Source organism: Phalacrocorax aristotelis, chromosome 4 (assembly GCF_949628215.1).
Source record: "Phalacrocorax aristotelis chromosome 4, bGulAri2.1, whole genome shotgun sequence".
NCBI lineage: Eukaryota > Metazoa > Chordata > Aves > Suliformes > Phalacrocoracidae > Phalacrocorax > Phalacrocorax aristotelis.
The window spans coordinates 18,316,493-18,334,523 of NC_134279.1; the positions used below are offsets into that span (position 1 = coordinate 18,316,493).

Consider the following 18,031-nt stretch of genomic DNA (forward strand, 5'->3'; position numbering starts at 1 on the left):
AGTCAGGCTGGGTAAAATTGCCAGGTAAGATGATCGCTCAGGAGATCTCTTGGAGAGCTTTCACATGAGGAGCTGGACAAGACTGTAATGATCCAAAATAGATGACAGGCCAGTTGGGAAAGCACTGTTCCGATAAACGGAACCTCACTCCTAGGCAGCTAAGCCCATGGGTGTTTTTGTGGTAGAGGTTAGTGAGGCAGCAGCAGCAGCAGCAAGACAAATTACTGGAGCCCCTGTGTACCACTAAATGTGATGCTGCTTCATTCCTGTTAGTTCAAGATTTCGTTTTCAATCGTTAGTCTTCAGTCAGGGCCTTACAGCTCGTCATAGAAGAAAGGGGAGAAGACCAAGTTTTATCTTCCTGTTTTATAGAAGTATGGATATTAGTCAGAGTACAATGAAGAGGCTTTAACAGATGGGTAATGCTGCTGTAGTAAGTCCCTTGTTGGTTAGGAAGTCTTTATGCTTGTGGAGGATTTGCTGGCATGTATGGTACAGTATGGTGCAAGTTACTGAGGACTGTGGCTTTGTGAAAAGCAGGGAAATAGGCTGAAGCACTTCAAGGATTTCAGGAGAGGTATACGTAGTCTTTTATGTTTATCTTACTAACTGCATTGTATGCAAGCCAGCATCCCGGAAAGGGGGTAAGTGTGAAGTTGGTCTGAAACAATTTGGAAGTGGCATGCAAGTGCCATGCTGTTTACAGTAGGGATGGTTAAGCAGCTTATGTACTGTATACAAATATAGCAGCATATACTAAACTGGGATAAATAGTACTGTGAGAGTAACTGTAACATTATCAACTACTACTTCAGAAAAGCTGTGTGGGAAGATTTTTTATTTTATAGTATTTTTATTTTACTGTAACAAATTGCAATTCATCCGATGTAGCTAGGCTTACACAAGAACTCCTTTGACCGTATCATATATATTAATACACACCAGCAAAGCTTTCTTGATATACCTGGCACCACAGACTTACTGTAGGTTGAAAAAGAAAACTGCTCTAAGAAAAAATGGCTGTTTTGTTATTCTTGCAGTGAATACGTTGGTTCCAGATGGTCTGCTTCACTGTTTTCCTGTCATCTTCCCTCATGTGTGGAACGTGTTTCTTCCACAGGCATTCATCCAGGGATCTTTACCTTTGTTTCTAAGTGACTGAAACTTCGGCTCTTTTTACTTTTGCTCACTGGCAACTTTCACCCTGCTATACCTCACTGAGTTTTGGTGCTCTACATAGCCAAAAGGGCTGTTTTCTGTAGAAACTGAAATGTTAAGGAGTGATCTGCATAACTTTTCAGGCAAGGCAAAGGCCTTTCCTTTGGTGACTTTATGGACAGATAACAAGATAGTCTGTCCCATAAATTGCAGTTTTCACTGTTACCTCTCAAAAGAGGTGCTAAAACTTTGTACAGGCAAGAACAGGAAGGCAAAGTGTATGCCTCTGTTCTTCCTACAAGCCCTGGAGACACTTGTATGAGAAGTGTGTAAAATGCACATTAATTTTTCTGCAGTTTATAACATGACTCAGAGCTGTTCTTCTTCAGGAAAATACACATGTGAGTTATTTTTCATCAGAGCGATAAACAAACTAGTCTGGAGATTGGGAGAGTTACAAAAACTGTCTTTTTTTTTTTTTTTTTTAATCACAATGCCCAAAACTGAGAACTTCTCTTGAGGTATATAAATATTTAAAACTCCTTGAGATCTTTGCTGAGGACTTGACACATGAAGAGCAGCCACTCTGGCCAGCCCAGCAGCTCATCTTGATGTGCCAAGATGAGGTCCACCTTCTCTGAAGCTTATCCAGTGGCAGGTATTTAGGATAGCAAACTAAATGTGCATGCCCTGATGCACTGTTCCTGCACCCTGGCAGTCTGTGGTTTAGACTGCTGAAATCTTTTTTTCTTGTGAACCTCTTTAATTTTCCTTTGAGTTTCCTTGATACATTTGGGCTGCTCAACATGTAGTGGATTCAGGGACACAGTTCACATGCTTCTGTTCACTTGTTTACAACCTGCTGCTTCGTAATTTCATGCAGTACTGTGTAGTCACTGTGGAGTGAAAAACAGTGACTAGTAATTTCCCAGTTATCTTTTCTAGATTTTTCATTAGTTTAGTCATGCAACTTAGCCTTAGTGCTTAGTTAATAAAGAGTGGAATTTTCAAGTACCAAGACAAAATTCTTATTTACCTCAACAGTAGCAGAGCTGGGCTTCTGAATATCATTCAGGACCTTTGAAGTCAATGCCTTAAGTGAATTTTAATTCCTGAATTTTGGTACTAATGAGCATTAACTGTTCGAAAGAGTCATACTACAATAGTCTGAATGCTGTATTGTATTAGTGACCCTATTTGTTAATCTCCCTGTATACGGTGCATAAAATACACCTAGTGCTGCCAGAAATAAAATACATTGTTGTCCATTAGCTTGTTTTTGTTATATAGTTTAACCTGCAGTAGCAGTAATGGTTTAAATTTTGCCCTATGTGCACCAGAGAATATAATGTTCTGAACTGCCTTTCCTGTTCATAATTGCCTAGTTATGTAAATATAAATTGTCTAAACAACATTGATAAACACATGTTGAGGCTTATAATAAATAATGCGTTTAATGCAAATGATTTATACTCTTAAATGAATGGTGTTGAATATAAGATTGTCAGTTACGTTTCTGAAAAGCGTACACCAAAAGTTTCATAGTAGAAATAAAGCTTACTCAAAAAAAGTGTTCTAAGAGGTTCTGATTGATTTAATGAAACCTGAAATACTGTGCACATAATTACTGGACTCTATCCATGTGAGGATACCTAGCCAGGTTTTAAAGAATAGCTGCCTTCACCATGGCTGATTAACATTTTACCTAATAAGAAGCTATTGAATCTGGTTTTCAGATGCATTAATCTGCAACATCTTCATCCTCATGTTAACCCCTATTATTAACAATTAATATATTATTTTCCCAGCAAAGATGTTATAAATGGGCAATGTCCCATAAACTATATATAATTGATTAGAATTCATATATGTGGTGAGCAGGAGTGTTGAAATCAAGTGCTGTAAGATACATCAGTTTCAAGTTAACAGGGTGTTATGCTGTTGACATTTCTTTGCAACATTCTGGAATGTTTCATTAACGGTGATTAGGAGGCTGTGTGTCAAAGCATTCGGAGAAGGATGCTGTCTGTCTTCCTCATCAGGTGTGTACCTAGCTGGAGCCAGAGGTAGCAGATAGATCATGAAATTTTTTTAAAGTGGAGAAATCAGTTTTGTTTTCTCAGAGGCATTTGGGGGAAAAATCCCCACCAACTAGAAATTGAAGTGTAGACTAAATTTTGCTTTTGGAAATAACTATATTGCTATCAGTAAATAATGACTATGAATAGGTTAAGTAATGCCTGAGGAAGTTAGTCACTTGGGTATGACTGTCCATCTTCACTTATCATATGACTTGTTCTCTTATGTTCTGTTTAGTTACTTCCTTTGGTAACTGTAATGACACTTTATGATTTGTAATACCAGTATATGATTTGAATTCTTAAGTATGCTGCATTTGGGCACATTTACATTACTAAAAGACAGTTAAACAAAAGGTGGTATCATATGGTGAAGCTAGTAGTGCTGTGATCTCTTTAATAACCTTGACATGTCAGCACTTTTTTATGATGTCTCATCTGAAAGACAGAACTTCAGGAGCAGTGCATTCTGCAACAGTTGTGGATGTGTCATCTCACTTCTGTCCTTAGATTGTAACTTTAGTCATGAAAAACAGGAATATGTTTGAATGCAGGTTTATTTTCATTGAGGGATTTAATATGCCTTTGTATTGCACAGGATGGGGGCCAGCCTGATGCATCCCCAAGGTCATGTCTCTTGGATTTGCCCTAGAAGCAGAGTGAGCGTAGGTTTTTTAGGGTTTTGGGTTTTTTGCACTACGTGGAAGAGGATGATGCAGAGTGAGCTTTCTCATGTGAACGTAGCTCTGTTCCCTTCCAGCTGTATTGGGATAGAGTTGCCTCTCTGTCCTTCATGTCAGTTGAGTGTGTGGACTGGCAATTTTATCAAGCCATACAAGCTTATGATTTTGTTGATTGTATTTGGTATCAAAATACAATAATTCAGTTGTCTGCACACCTATTGGAGTCAAATGTGATGCTGCGTTTTTTCATGGCACAATATCCCAACTCTGCCACCTTCTCTGTATTGCCCTTACTGTTGAGACTCAAAGCCTGATGGATATGGTCTTTCCAGTTGTTGGAAGCACACCCAGTTAGCATCAAAGTAACAAAAGTCAAGGTGTGTGAATCTGTATTTTTATTGAAAGCCATCAAAGAAAACGTTAGTGATAAGTAAGTGCTTTACATTTTTATGTACTTCACATTCTTCAGAAGCATGCCTACAAACCAGTTAACGTGGAATGTTAAAGAGCAAATGCAAAATTCATGTGTATTTTTAAAACTACACTTGGCAAAAATCTCCATGTAACTGTCATGCATTGCTCCCATGTTTGCTGTTTTACCAAAGAAGATTACCATGACATTTGTGTCAAAATGGAATCTTTCCAAGGCTTTATCAGCCTGCTCCTTTTCTTGATTTATTCAGTGATGTTTTCTTTTCTGGTACCCTCTAAATTTACTGAATTTTATAGTAGGTATTTTTATGGTGGTATTGTAGTGGTTATGCTGTAAGTACTAGAAAAGAGCACTGCTGAAGGAATTCAGGAGTAGGCAAGTGAAGGAAATTCTGTGCAAGTATCACAGAGAAAACAAATAAAATGATGGGTGAATAAGGACATGAATGAAACTAGAAGGTGATTGAAATACTGAAGTTAAAAGCTTTCCCTTGTATTCACAATCCTTAAAACGTTGTTTTAAAAGTTGTTGATACTTCTCAAATTTTTGCCAAGTCTTCTTCAATCCCATGTATTTCAGGTAAATCTTTTTATTAAAAGGAGCTGTCATTACATATTTCTTTTAAACAGGATTTCTACACACTGTCTTGTTTTTCCTCTCAATTACTTGGTAAATGAGAGTTGATACCAGTCCAATGAATCGTTAAATATGCAAATATTTTAGCAGCTGAAAAGCCTTGGAAGTTGATAAGGAAGTTGCAGCTAATGGATCTCACTAGTATGTGACAAAAAGCTGATTACGGGGGGGGGAAGGGGCGGCGGGAAGGAGGGGAAGCAGTGTAGTGCTACATGTGGAAGATTTAAGGGGCATCATTATTTCTACCTGGTTATTTACCTCAATGTTCACTTTCTGTTTAATCATTGGGAAGACAAAATTCTCTGATCTGATAACAAGCCCTTTACCATTAACCAGAACGTCTTAATGACTGCAGTGAAATATTTGTGTAATCATTTTATTGCTTTTTCAAATTCACCTTTTATGGCTTTGTTATATAAATTGCATACAAATAACAGAATAACGGGGCCCGCACTCACACGCACAAGATGTTGTAAATTTGTCTAGGTAGAAGTCGTTTCAGTGGAGGACTTTTTCTACTTGGTTTTGCTCTTAAAATTTTCATCTATACAATGCTAGGGGAGTCTTTTAAGTACACATCTTGCTTCTACACAGCAGAAGCTAACCACACAGCTTAACAGGATCATAGAACCAGGATACCAGGAGGATCCCTCCCTGACTCACCCAGTCCAACTCTTTTCCATCCTGTGCAATTCACCTTAGAACTGAACATGATCCACTTAAAAGTAAGGATCTTTTGCTTTCCTTCCACCCTTGCAATACTAGAAACTTGTCTCTGATGAGCAGAAACCTAATTCCCAGTAAGTATTTGTGATAGGTGTTTTACCTATTTGTCTTTGTTAAAGATGTTATCATGCACCTGAATAGCACTTCTTTCTGAAATTTATCACCCTGGCTCAGACATAGTGTACAATCTTATCCTCTTTCCCAGTCTTCAGTCATCTAGGCTAAATAAGCCATGCATTTCTAATCATTAAAACATTAAAAAAGGAAAACCTTATTCTGAAGTGTTTTGTGCACCTGTTCCAGTTTTAATTCCTTCTTCAGCCCAGGTAATAAGAATCGTGCACAGTTGAGCAGTGTTCTTCACAATGGCTTATCCAAGCCTTGTGCAATGTCACAAGTATCCCCTACATTGATTGATTAATTTCTTCTGGTACATTACAGCTGCCTTTTTCATGGATACATAATATTCATGGTTCTTAATTATCCTGTATTTACTAATCTGTTTCTTTCCAGTTAGTCACCCCCTTGTTTGCAGCAGAATTTTTGGTTGTAGTGCTTAAGTCTCAGCTCTCCAAGGGTATTAATCATCTAACTCCCATTTAGGTGCCTTGGGGTCGTATGCTTGATCTCATTTCTTTACACTAGCCCTTAAGATCATTGTATCATGGTAAAGTGGAAGAGTAGCTCTGGTATATTTCAGATTAAGAATACCTATGGTTATTTTTACAGCTCGGTAAAAGTCTTCAAAATCGACAGGTATGTTTGGATTGGCTTGGTATTTAACGTGTCATAGGGGAACCCGGAATGGGATTAGGCATCTGTGATCACTTTAACAAGGGAACCCCAAAATATACAGTCTCCTTGCCTAAGCCAGAAAAATAAAAATTTAAGTTGACAGATTGTCAGCTTTTCTTTTTCCACACTTCTGATTATGAAACTTTGATTTTTATTTTTTTTTAAACAAAACTGGAGGCTATATGTAAGACAGCTAGGGTTTTTATGTTTGTGCCAAATCAATTCCCATTGCCACAGAAGCATATAGAGTACGCAAGAATTTGCAAAATGTACCATAAGACCAGAACATCTTTTCTTTGGCAGAGCTGGAGACTTATGTCTGCCTTTAATTTTTAAGAATAACAATGAAAGATCTATTTGTTAAAATACATGACTGCCAAAGGATTGAATGTGATCTCTGTCATACCTTTAGTCCCTCTCTCTGAGGCAAGAGACCACTTGCAGTTTTTGATAGGCAGAATTAAAAGCTTTATTTTAAAATGTAAGTACATTTATAGAAGCTCCATTCTCAGTGATATGCCTCCCCTTCCCCCTTCTGCTGTTAGCACCCATTAGAGGTGGACAATTTCAGTACCAGTGACTCTTGGCCAGTCGCTGGGTGCTGGCATCTTTGCACAGCTTTTCTGCCTTTCCAAGATACCTAAACACTCTGCATGTGAATGCCTTTAAAGCAACGGAGTAGAAAGAACATCCCAGTGACCTGCCAGCTCTGTTTAGGCTGCTGTGAAATGTTATGTAAGAATGGCCGTTTCATCTCTTGACCTCCTACCTGAAATCTAGAGCTGGGCACCATGGGACTCATAGGCACCCATCAGCACCATTCCTGTGGAGTAGCACAGACGCTTCCTACTTCCCAGAGCCTTGGCATCATTACAGTTACTGCCTATTGCAGTGTATTTGCTGCAAAGCATTTCTGTTTGTCAAGTACCTGGGTGACTGAGGGTGATGCGCATACTTTTCTGCTGTAACATAACCTCCTGCAATGACTGGGTCAGGATAAGGGCTCTGGAAAGAGTCCAAAGCAAGGGAGGGCTTAGTTTAGCTGGTCACTCTTGTTTGTTGTCCTTTATTACTGAACCTGGATCCCATCCACATCTTTTCCAAAAGTACATCACCTTCCATGTCCTTTCTGTGACAGGGCTGTCATGCACAACAGGACGTGAAGGGATTAGCACATGAGGTGGTCCAGACAGGCCTCTAAGGCAGCTGAATCCTGACTGAATGAGAGTTACCAGAAGCAGTGACGATACAGCATTGAACACAAAATTTAAAGAGGTGGTTATCAGAATAGCCTGATGTGAAGATGGAAAAGAAAAGCTTAAATTAAATATCTCACATGAGAGAGCAGCCAGTGACCCTCCCCCTCAGTTCTGCCCTGTTTTCACCCCTGCCTCGCTTCCTCAGCCTTGCTCAACAAACGGCGAGGCTGAAGCTGGCTGATGGTGTATGAAGAGCATGAAGACACAACCTGAGGAAACATGTTAATTGCAGGAGAACACTGGAAGAGTAAGGCCCCGAAGGACAGCTGCCTCCAAAGTGGACTCAATATGTGCAGCACATGTGGCACTGGATTATAATTTGGTGTGACTGGTAGGAGTTGCGTTTCTTCTGAGTCAGTGGCAGTTGTAGATGTGGGAACATCTGCAGTGATACCTCCCTGGTCAGCCAGAAAGATAAGAATGGAGCATCTGGCTTGTGGAGGCAGTGTAGGCCACAAAGTAGAATTGTAATCTTTTTATGCAAGGGAGGTTTCTTGTTTCATTGGTTTTTGCTTTTTGTTTTTACCACAGACAGTTAAATGTAGCCTATCAATTAAGGATAAGCCAACGTTTCTACCACAAACTCATAAAGAAACCCACTAAATAATTTGTCAGGAGTTTTTTAAAATAGGCGGTCTCTTGAGAAGAAAGTTCTAGGACTAAATTAGCAAGAATACTGCAGGTCAGGTTTGAAGTACTGCATGGTGGCAGAATTGTTTGGAAAGGCTTGCCTGGAATTCTCTTTCATTACAGCCATATCCAGCAAACACTTGCAGAAGGTGCAAGTTCCTGCTCATCTGACCTGTCCTCCTGAAATCCCTCAGATTATTTAAGTGAAAAGTGCCTTCCACTTTAGAAAGAATTTCCAGGGTCTTTTTATTGAATAGTGAGCAAGCAAGGCTGGCTTATTAATAAACCTTTAACTGACATGCTGCTATCCAGAATAGCACATAACGATCGCTTTACAATATCAAACTTCCATTTCAAAAATGTTCTAAAATAAGCATAGACAATAAGAAGGCATGAAAATTTGTGATAGCTTTTTCATTAAACAGTGCATTTTGTCTTCCATAAGAGATTCCAATCAGCTTATTTTCACAGCTATAAATCAGCAGTTTGATTCTATGATTGTTTTATACCAGTTCTTACAGTTGTTCTTCTGTTTGTTTACCTATGAAGAAAGGTTCATTTTTAGGCATGGAGATTATTATAATAAGGAAGACAGCCAAAGATAATCAGACACTTTAGCATAAGGCTAATTTTGTTGCAGTGCAGACCATCTAAGTTGTTTTTTTTTAAAAATTGTTTCATGACAGCAAATGGAGCACAGAACTTAGCTTGATTCAACTAAAACCTGAGCAAAATCATATTATTCATTCAGACAGAAGATTTGCATTTGTAAATGCGTAGGAAGGTTTGATTAACATTATATCAAGCTTTTTGTTTCCTCTGTTCCTCAGTTCTCATTTCTCTTTCTCAAAATGTGTGTGGTGAACATATCCAAGTTCAAAGAAAGTTTGGAACCCAGGCAATGTCTGAGGGTCCATAGGATACTTATGTCTGTGAGCCTGATGAGTTTGCATACTAAAAGTGTTGAGGCAGTCCTGGTCAAATTCTGCATCCATTAGCTGTGAGTCCTTTAGCCTTTGTGATTCCTCATGGTTAGACACTGTATGTCCAAGCCTGGGTTTAAAAGTCTTTCTCTTCTATGTGATTGAGAAGTTCCTGCCTTCTCTTTTCTTCCACCTTTATCTTATCTTCTATGTCTTTCTTTGGGAATAGATTTAAGATCAAGATAATACTTAAGAGATAACAGATGTTGTCTAACAGATAGATTCTAATAAAAAACATTCCACTGAAGCTATTGTCGTAATATACAGAAGAGAAACAAAGTTCAGAAGTCTGGTTGAAAAACTAATGTCAGCACCATAGGTGGAACAGGGAAGTCTAATACCATAGCATACTATAGCATGAAAGCGGGGCAGAGCTTAGCAAACACAGTGCTTTGAACCTCTGTGCCTAGGTGTGGTGTAGCAGAGTGTTAGGACCTCTTAAGGACCCAAGAAAAAAGCTAGCTCCATGCTCTTCTGTAGGAAGAAATGAAGGTGCTAGAGACTAGCAGAACAACAAGATTCTCAACTATGCAACTGAAAAAGGATCAAAAATAGTGTGGTCACAGAATCATGGAGGAGTCATATTAGAAGCAGAACAACTTGACTTTTTCTACAAAAAGGAGATGTTTTTTTCCCTACAAACCACATGTAGTTGGAGAACTCACTTCCTTTGAGCAAAAGGAGAGTTAATGAATCATGTATTTAACTTTGACATTTTGGACTGTTATGTGGATTTCTGTGTTGTTTAAAAGGTAGTCAGGGTGAGATAGTTACCTGAAATGTCTGCCATTTGGTGGTCCAGATGACAGTGAGATGAGCCTGAATGGGTGGGGTGAAGTTGACAAGGTGAAGAACCATACTCTGATATCCTGATAGAAATGATAATTTATTTGAATAAAATAATTTCACTTTTCCTAGGTAAATTGGTTTAGCATCCTAACACAGTACCTGTAATTCAGTTTCTAATTATGTAAAAAACCTAAACGAAACAAAAAAAAACCCCAGAACACCACATCCAAACCCGCCATATCCTTATATATACCAAGTGCTTAAGAATCCACAACAGCTTGAAGACACTACATTTGAAGTAATATTTTAAAAAGTTGGCAAGACTTTGAATGGCTGCCTTTTTTGGCGGTGTTATATTGTTGAATAGTTTTTCATTCCTGACTTAGAAACTGATTATGCATCCACTGAGCATAAAACTTTATAGTGAGAGAAGTCCAATCAATGGTTTTATAAAAATGCACAAGAGCCACTGCCAAAGTGTCATAGTTTTGTGAAGCTATGCAGAGGGTCCTGGCATGCAGACTGCTTGGTTAGATTCACTCCTCTGTGACCCAGGCAGATTTTAAAGTTTAAAAATCTTCACTTTCACTTGAAAAAACTTCCTTGAATACACAGTAAGTAATGCTTTTAGCTCCTCGGCACATAGCAAAAAGTAAGTCCAAATCCAGTTGGAAAAACCATGAACCATTTAAAATTTCAGAAGCTCCTTACAAGAATTAAAACAACAAGGAGATCACGAGTGGTATGATGGAGTTTTCTGCTCCACTTTCTGCAAGGAGTCATGCAGAGCCCCCTTTGTCCCTTGGGAGTGGAGTAGCTGCACTGCCTGACCTCAGGTACTCATGGGTGATCTGAATCTTCCCCTGCAAGCCCTTACTTCTCCCTCTTGCCTCCATGGTAAATGTAGGCTTCTTAACCTTGGTGCTGTCACTTGCACCCTACTTGCAGACCAAAAGTCTTAGTGATGGCATCATCTTCAGGTCCCCTCCAACAGTGTTCTGTGCCCACGTTGTTAAACTTGGAGGTAATGGGGATGAGGATGAGATGCTGTAATTTATCAAATGGCCAAAATGAGTCTTACCTGATGTTGCCAGTTAAGGTAATGCATGGTAAATGGCCATATCCCATATGTTATGCCCAAGGCTCTCTACCTAGAGCATATTCAGAAAGTGACATATGAAGGCAGGCAGTGGAGTACGTCTGAAAAAAGAGTAGATTTGGTCTGGTCCCACTCTCTTGAATTCTAAGCTGGCCAAGCAACACTCAAAGTCCTGTGATTTCCAAGCGTCAGAGGTTAATTCCATTTCGTGCAGTTTCCCAGTTCTGAATCCATCTGTGTGCACCAAAAGCTCAACTTGCATACAGACAGCCCCACTGGTGTGTATGCTGTTTTCCCAAGCAGTGCATATATAAACGGCATTTACAAAAAGTACTGCATATACATGTAAACCACCAAAAGAGGTATAATTGGTCTTTTCTCATCAGATTATTTTCTTTAGGTAAAGGTTGCAGTCGTACATTTCTGAATAAAGTAAAATACTTCAGTATGTGAAATTTCTCATTTTTCTGTTCTTTGAATTTCTGAAGAATCTGCTTTTATGCCAAACCCACTTTTATGGCCATATGTTGATTTTTCTAGGCAGAGTTACAGGAAAGGACTAGATTGTATGATCACCTTGTCTATCATGCCTGCAGGTAGCTTTGAAAGGAAGATAAGTGTCAAAAAGTATAATCCAGTCTGAGTGTAATTTGTGAGTATGACATATGCGAGAATGTTTTAGGAAATCAGCATCGTTTAGATGGAGCTGAAGAGATTCTGAATTCTGTCATCATTTTGAGGATCTTTAAAGTGAAGTGCAAGATATAAAATAACATGGATCTGTGAAATCCTCAGTTAGGTCATTTACCCTCATCATGGAGTAAACAGTTGTCTGTGGAAGGTCTGACAATGCTATTTTAGTCTTCATACTGTATATTTCTTAATGCATATTCTATTGCTGTTAAAGAGATGTTAAATTATGTTAAGTGAAACTTTTCAATGACCTAGCATAAAACAAGTCCAATCGGAATGTAAAAAATAGTGACTATTTTCCTAAGCATTCTGAAGTAGGTTGCAAAAATCCCACTGGCTCTGTTTGGTTCACCATTTCTACCTGTATCTTTTAAAAAAATACTTTTAGCATTTACAATTGTAATTAAAAGATCACCTATATGAAGACTAAGCCTGTCACTGTCTAGTCGTCTTAATGAAAGAATAGTTATATGCTTTCAATAGACCTCTTCTTTAACATCATTAAAATAAAACATGTGAATGTCTTCGTTATATTACTGTCATTATTAATAATTATTATTTATTTATTGAAATAACTACGCTAATTTTTGTTGCTTGGTATTTATATAAATGGTAAGGTTAGTTGAGGTAACTGCTTAGTTAGGAAGATTCACTCCCTGTCTTTTTAGACTATCATCCTACAAATGCTTATATGATTTACTTTGCATATATGTGTAGCAGGGTTTCAATTAAATGAATTTTGGTGGAACTACTACCTTAGGTTATAAAATAATCAACCAGAGATTGTTTTAGTTTTGTCATTGTGGAATACTAAATGCTTTATTGTGGCTTAACAATTAAACACGTTTATATGTGTAAAAGAAAATGTATATTAATGTGTGATATCTATGTATGAAAGTTGCAGATATTAAGAAAAAGTGCAATGTTAATGGTATATTTTTATTTTGTAGCTTGGATCTTCCTCCTCTGTGCCTTTTACATCTATATTCTCGCAGCTCTTTATGACTGTTGTAGTCCCCCTTATTATTGGACAGGTATGTCTTTTAAATATACATTCTTATTTTTAAAAATAAGATAAAGAGAGCTATCTTAAAGACAGACTGGCAACCTGGTAAGCTGCCACATAGGAACAGCCTCAGGATAGTGAAGTCTAATATCAGAGAAAAGATGCTACAGTGCTCCCTAGAGCCACATTGATCTTTGTTGAGATTGAGCATCTGTCCCTCACTACCACAAACATACGCTACTGCATATCGAGAAGGGAGTTTGTGAACATAAAGTGGGAAAAATGGCAGCCCAGACTGTGAGAAATTCCAGCCCCATACAAATGAGCTTTGAGAATACTGTGTAGTCCTTTTGTCACATGCCCTTTGCCTGGATGCTGAAGGAAGTTTTCCCTGTGTAATATCTACTACTAATTACAGGAATAAAAAATTCTCTACCTGAAAAAAAAAAAAAAAGGGCTAAGCATTCAGAAGTTAAGAAATGATAAAATTAAGGTTGCTCGAGCCATTTTGTATATGCTTGACAATAAGGGTTTTAATTGCACAACTGCAAACTATTCTTTCTGTATGACTCCTTTATCATTTGTTACACTGGATGGAGGATATTCATGGAATAAGCAGCTGCTCTATATTTCATTTTATACTCATTGTTCCTATTGAAACACAAGGCCTTATTTTTCATGGCATGTGATTGAAATCTTTCACTGAATGTAAAGTGCAACTATTGTTGCAATATAAGATTTTCTGTGACACTTGTCTTTGTAGTGTCTAGTTTTGCCACAAATATTAATTACTTTTTTCTCCCATGTCACGGTGGGAAATTGCTATATTAATACCAAAAGTTGTCAGAAGTGTCCACTATTCTTGGACACCAAAACCAAAACACCTGAAGACTAATTCTTACGTACTTGTACGTATTCGTTGTTCTGGGGCATTCAGAATGCATGAAGGCAATATCAGTGGGATTTGCTGTTCATTCCCAAGGGGTACAGTTGCTGCTTCTAGCATCTAGTTTAACTCTGGGTTCAGCTGGAACTTTCTGAATTTTGTCAGCCTAAAGCAGACTTTGAAATGGAAAGGTGGTTAAAAGGTAGGCAAATGGAAGTGGAGTCTACAAAGGAGCAGCCTGGACAAGGTTAAGAATATCTGTCATTGGCTGTGCCATGTAGAACAGTCAATCAGTCTTGTATCAAACTATAATTGCACATTTCAAAATTGGCATGTACCGTAACTTACTGAAGTCCTAGTGAAGTTTTTCTTCGATAGTCAAAACCCCCATTAAAGTCTAATAAGATGATGAGCATGATAAGCATGACAGTAGCCACCAGCATCAGTACCTGCACAATGTGAAAAATGGACATAACCTCTGTGTCCCTGAAGCATATTGAGTTGCTCACGTGCTTTGAGTTAAATGACTAAGAATCTCCTTAGTATTCCAGACCACAAAGGGTTGCTGATGGACCTACCCTTGTGTCCCATTCTTATCTTGCCATAGTTAAAGTCTCCACCAAATGTGGACAAGAAGAAGTACTTGAATCCTCTGGTCCTGAAAGGTCCAAAAACTTGGAGCTATTAGTTGGAAGCCTTAGTTGGGAATTTCTAGGAAACAGATAGCATGGCAGCAGATCCAACAATAAATTAACCTATAGTGATGGAATATCAGCAATTTGTACTGCAATGTAACAAGTCTGAAGTTGATGGTAGATTGCTAGACAAAGTGATCGCAAAATTTCAGGAGGACTTTCATCTATATGTATGATGACGTGTTACTTTGGAAAGATGTTACAAGAACTTGCTCCGTGAGCTAACTGGTGGAGTTGGGTTGGGTTTTTTTCTGCACTAAATAGTAAGGCTAAGTAACATGAATTGAACAGTAAGTGCATGAAATAAGTTCTCTGAATGATCAGAAGTTCAAAATCAGAATTGTGATGAGACTTAACTGAGAACAGATGCAATTTTGGAGTTCTGATAAAGACTGAAAGAAAAAAAAATAGAGAATCTTAAAGGTTGTGTAACTCAGTCACAAATGTAAGAGTTTGGTCTTTATGAATACACTTCAACAAGAAATAGGATGATTCTCCTTTAGAAGTTTTTGAAGCAGTTTCTAGAAATGAATGATCAGGATAAATAGCTCACATTCCTCTAAGCATAAAGACTTCGTTTCTAAAGTTATTGCATTTGATTATATCTGTTCAGAGGATATGGAAGAGAGGAAATGCAAGGACAGCCACAGATCAAAAATGCCAAGTTTACATTGATTGTGTTGATTAGGTAGAACTGTACAAAGGTAAGCCAACCTGCCCAAGTAGGAATAGAAGCCATTTTTGAAGGGGGATATCAAAAAATAATGTGCAGTAATCAGGGAAAAACAATAAGCAAGAAAAGGACTGACACCAAGAGATACAGTGATAGGTCTGCTTGCCCTTCATCCAGAGGTGACAGGGATCCGTTCCCAACTAAATGGGAAGTTTTGCATTTTGTTCATAGACCACTACTCACTCATTACTGAACTCTTGCACAACACACAGCACAGCAACATCATACTGCTTTGTGAATCACGCGTTGCTCACTCTGGGATTCCAGGTGCGTTAAGAGGTAATGGCCGACAGTTCATGAATGAATGGCCGTTTCAGCAATTACTTCTAATTTATCATTTCATGTCCACAGTGTCAATTCCCTACCATGCACAGTCATACTCTTCAGCAGAGAGTCAATAGAAGCACGCTTGGTAAGGTTACCTGGTGGCAAAGAGCTTGATCAGGGGAAAAAATGAGCTTGGAACCTGCCTGCTTGGAGGATTGCTTCTCTTCAGCCTTCCTAACTCAGCTGTGATCAACAGAGGCTTTACGCTTGATCCACATCAGTGTAAAACAGAGAAGGCTGCTTAAAGGAAGCATTCTCCATGGGCTGTATTTTCCTTTAAAAAAATCTTGCCTCTGGGAAAACCTGTGTTGCCTAAACGCTCATTTCCTGAGCAGGCTGCAGAGCTGGCTGTTTGAGCAGCCCCTGGGATACAAGCAAAGCAGATGAGAAGGTGCTTTTAGATTTGTTTTGTTTGGGGTTTTTTGTTTGCTTTATGGCAAAATGTATCAAGAGTTTGGGTTGCTTGGCTGACTTGTCAGAATTTTTAATGATGGCTGGGAGAAAGAAATCGCAATGGTGTAATTGATGCTTATTTTCTACTGTTTCTCGAGCAATTTTTCAGTATGTCAAGACTGCTGTTGACAGGAATCAAACAACACGCTTTGCTAGCCGCTGACAATGAAATGTGTAAGGGGCTGCAGGTACAGGATCTGCTCAGGTGGTGGCTGCCATTTGTTAGGTAAAGAAAGAACTGTTAAAGGAGGAGGAAGATTTTATGTTATCAGAAAGGCACTGAGTTACAGATAGCAGTTACTGATAGGTGGCCTTCAATAAGGAGGCTCGCTCTGTTCTTTGTCAGAGATGTGCAGGTTGTCTAAACTTAAAAAAAAACATCGTGGCCTGCATCTTCTGTGCCTACCGATGTGTTTTGCTAATCGGCAGTGTGATGTTGCTCAAATCAGTATTGATAGCATAATATTGCATTTGTATTTATAGAGTAACAAATAAGACCTCTCTGACAGGAGGTCTTGAAAAGAGACATAATCTATAGTATTTTATAAAGATCTAATATTCTATAAGCCTTGAATATCTGTAGTGCGTAAGAGCTTGTTATTTGTGCACCACTCTTGTATACCTCTAAGGGGAATTTGAGAATACTTGTTATACGATAAACATCGTAATAGGTATTTCATGGAAAAGATTTCTGAATTTGCTCTGGCAGCTCGATTCTGATTATTTTTTCCTGGGTAGCAGAGTTCTGATGAAGATTGCTGCTCCTGAGCTGTTGTGATTTTGCTAAAATAATTGTTTCCTTGTCTATAGATGTTGGTAATACTTTTAGGCAGCAAAATGTAAGGTTTCGAGAAATGTCTAAGCAGTTTCTTCATGACCAGTTGTGAGATTTGGCTGAAGACTGCTTTTTCTTTGCTTATTTTTTCCTTCTGAAGTGACAGATAACAGGAACTGTGAAAACCACTGCAATATTTCCTTTCCCCTTTTTGCAGACTTTCTCCATTCTCTACACCGAAGTGCTTATGACAGACTTTTATTTTATGTTTTATATTAAAGAGCGATTTATGATTAAATGTTAATGAAATAGAATTTTCACTGTGCTTTCATTATATTCTACTAGTTTGAACATTTTTCAAAGCAGCACACCAAAACCCGCTGTTTTCTATGAATAAATAATAAAAAGCTTGTCTGTACATTATCATTCATGCATTCTCTAGTTGCCCCATTGGTAATTTGTCTGCCAGCGTAAAGTGGGCACTTCACATTAAACAGACCTTAACTAAAGCTAAAATTAATGTTATGATTCTAGGTATTTCTTCTTCCCAAATCTATGAAATGAAGCCAGTTGTACAGAAGGCCTCACTGAATCTGGTCACACAAAAAAATCTTGATGTCCTACAACTAAGGATTTTAAGCACCTTATGCATCATTGCCCAAAATGTTCCAGAGGAACCCTGTCAGCATTTGGGAGGTGTGCTTATAAACATAACTCTAAAAGGGTGCTATGTTGCAATACAAGTTGTCAGTGAAATTGAAACTAAAAAGCTTAGCAATGTATTTACTTGTAAAGGATAAGAAATTGGAAGGGAAAGGTAGGTGGCAGTTGCTAGGGAGTAAAAGGTACTATTCACTTAAATCTACTGTTTGTTTATAGTGGGTGGGTGGAGGAAACAACAATTGAAGAAGCTGTTACAAAAGGGAACAGTGTCAAATCCTTTCATTCTTGTAGCTTAAATCCATGTGGAAGTAGCCCTGCTTTTGCTTTAAAGTCCAGGGGAGGTGCAGGCAGGAGGAGTGGTACCCTGGGAGACGGGGCTGTTCTGGATGCTTGTTGCAGAAAACTGAGATGGCAGATAAACAGCCTTCAGACCACAGTTTGCTCCCTTCTGGTGAGGAAGGGAACAGAACCTAGTATCCACAGAAATACAAAATATGAAGAAAATGTGTACCACAGCTACAGGATCCCTTT

At 38.4% G+C, this 18,031-nt stretch overlaps 1 protein-coding gene across 5 annotated transcripts in view; it reads left to right on the plus strand.

Annotated features, from left to right (window-relative positions):
• SLC10A7 (solute carrier family 10 member 7) overlaps nt 1–18,031 on the plus strand; it is a 152,518-nt gene that overhangs the window by 99,039 nt on the left and 35,448 nt on the right. For 3 of the 5 annotated variants that reach the window (XM_075090440.1, XM_075090438.1, XM_075090439.1), the window contains one exon: nt 12,913–12,996. The exons of 1 other annotated variant lie outside the window; for it this stretch is intronic. In XM_075090440.1, the coding sequence (XP_074946541.1) occupies nt 12,913–12,996 (84 nt within the window). Of the gene's footprint in view, nt 1–12,912; nt 12,997–18,031 lie in introns of those variants that run through there. One more of the 5 variants, XR_012660231.1, reaches the window with a different exon arrangement.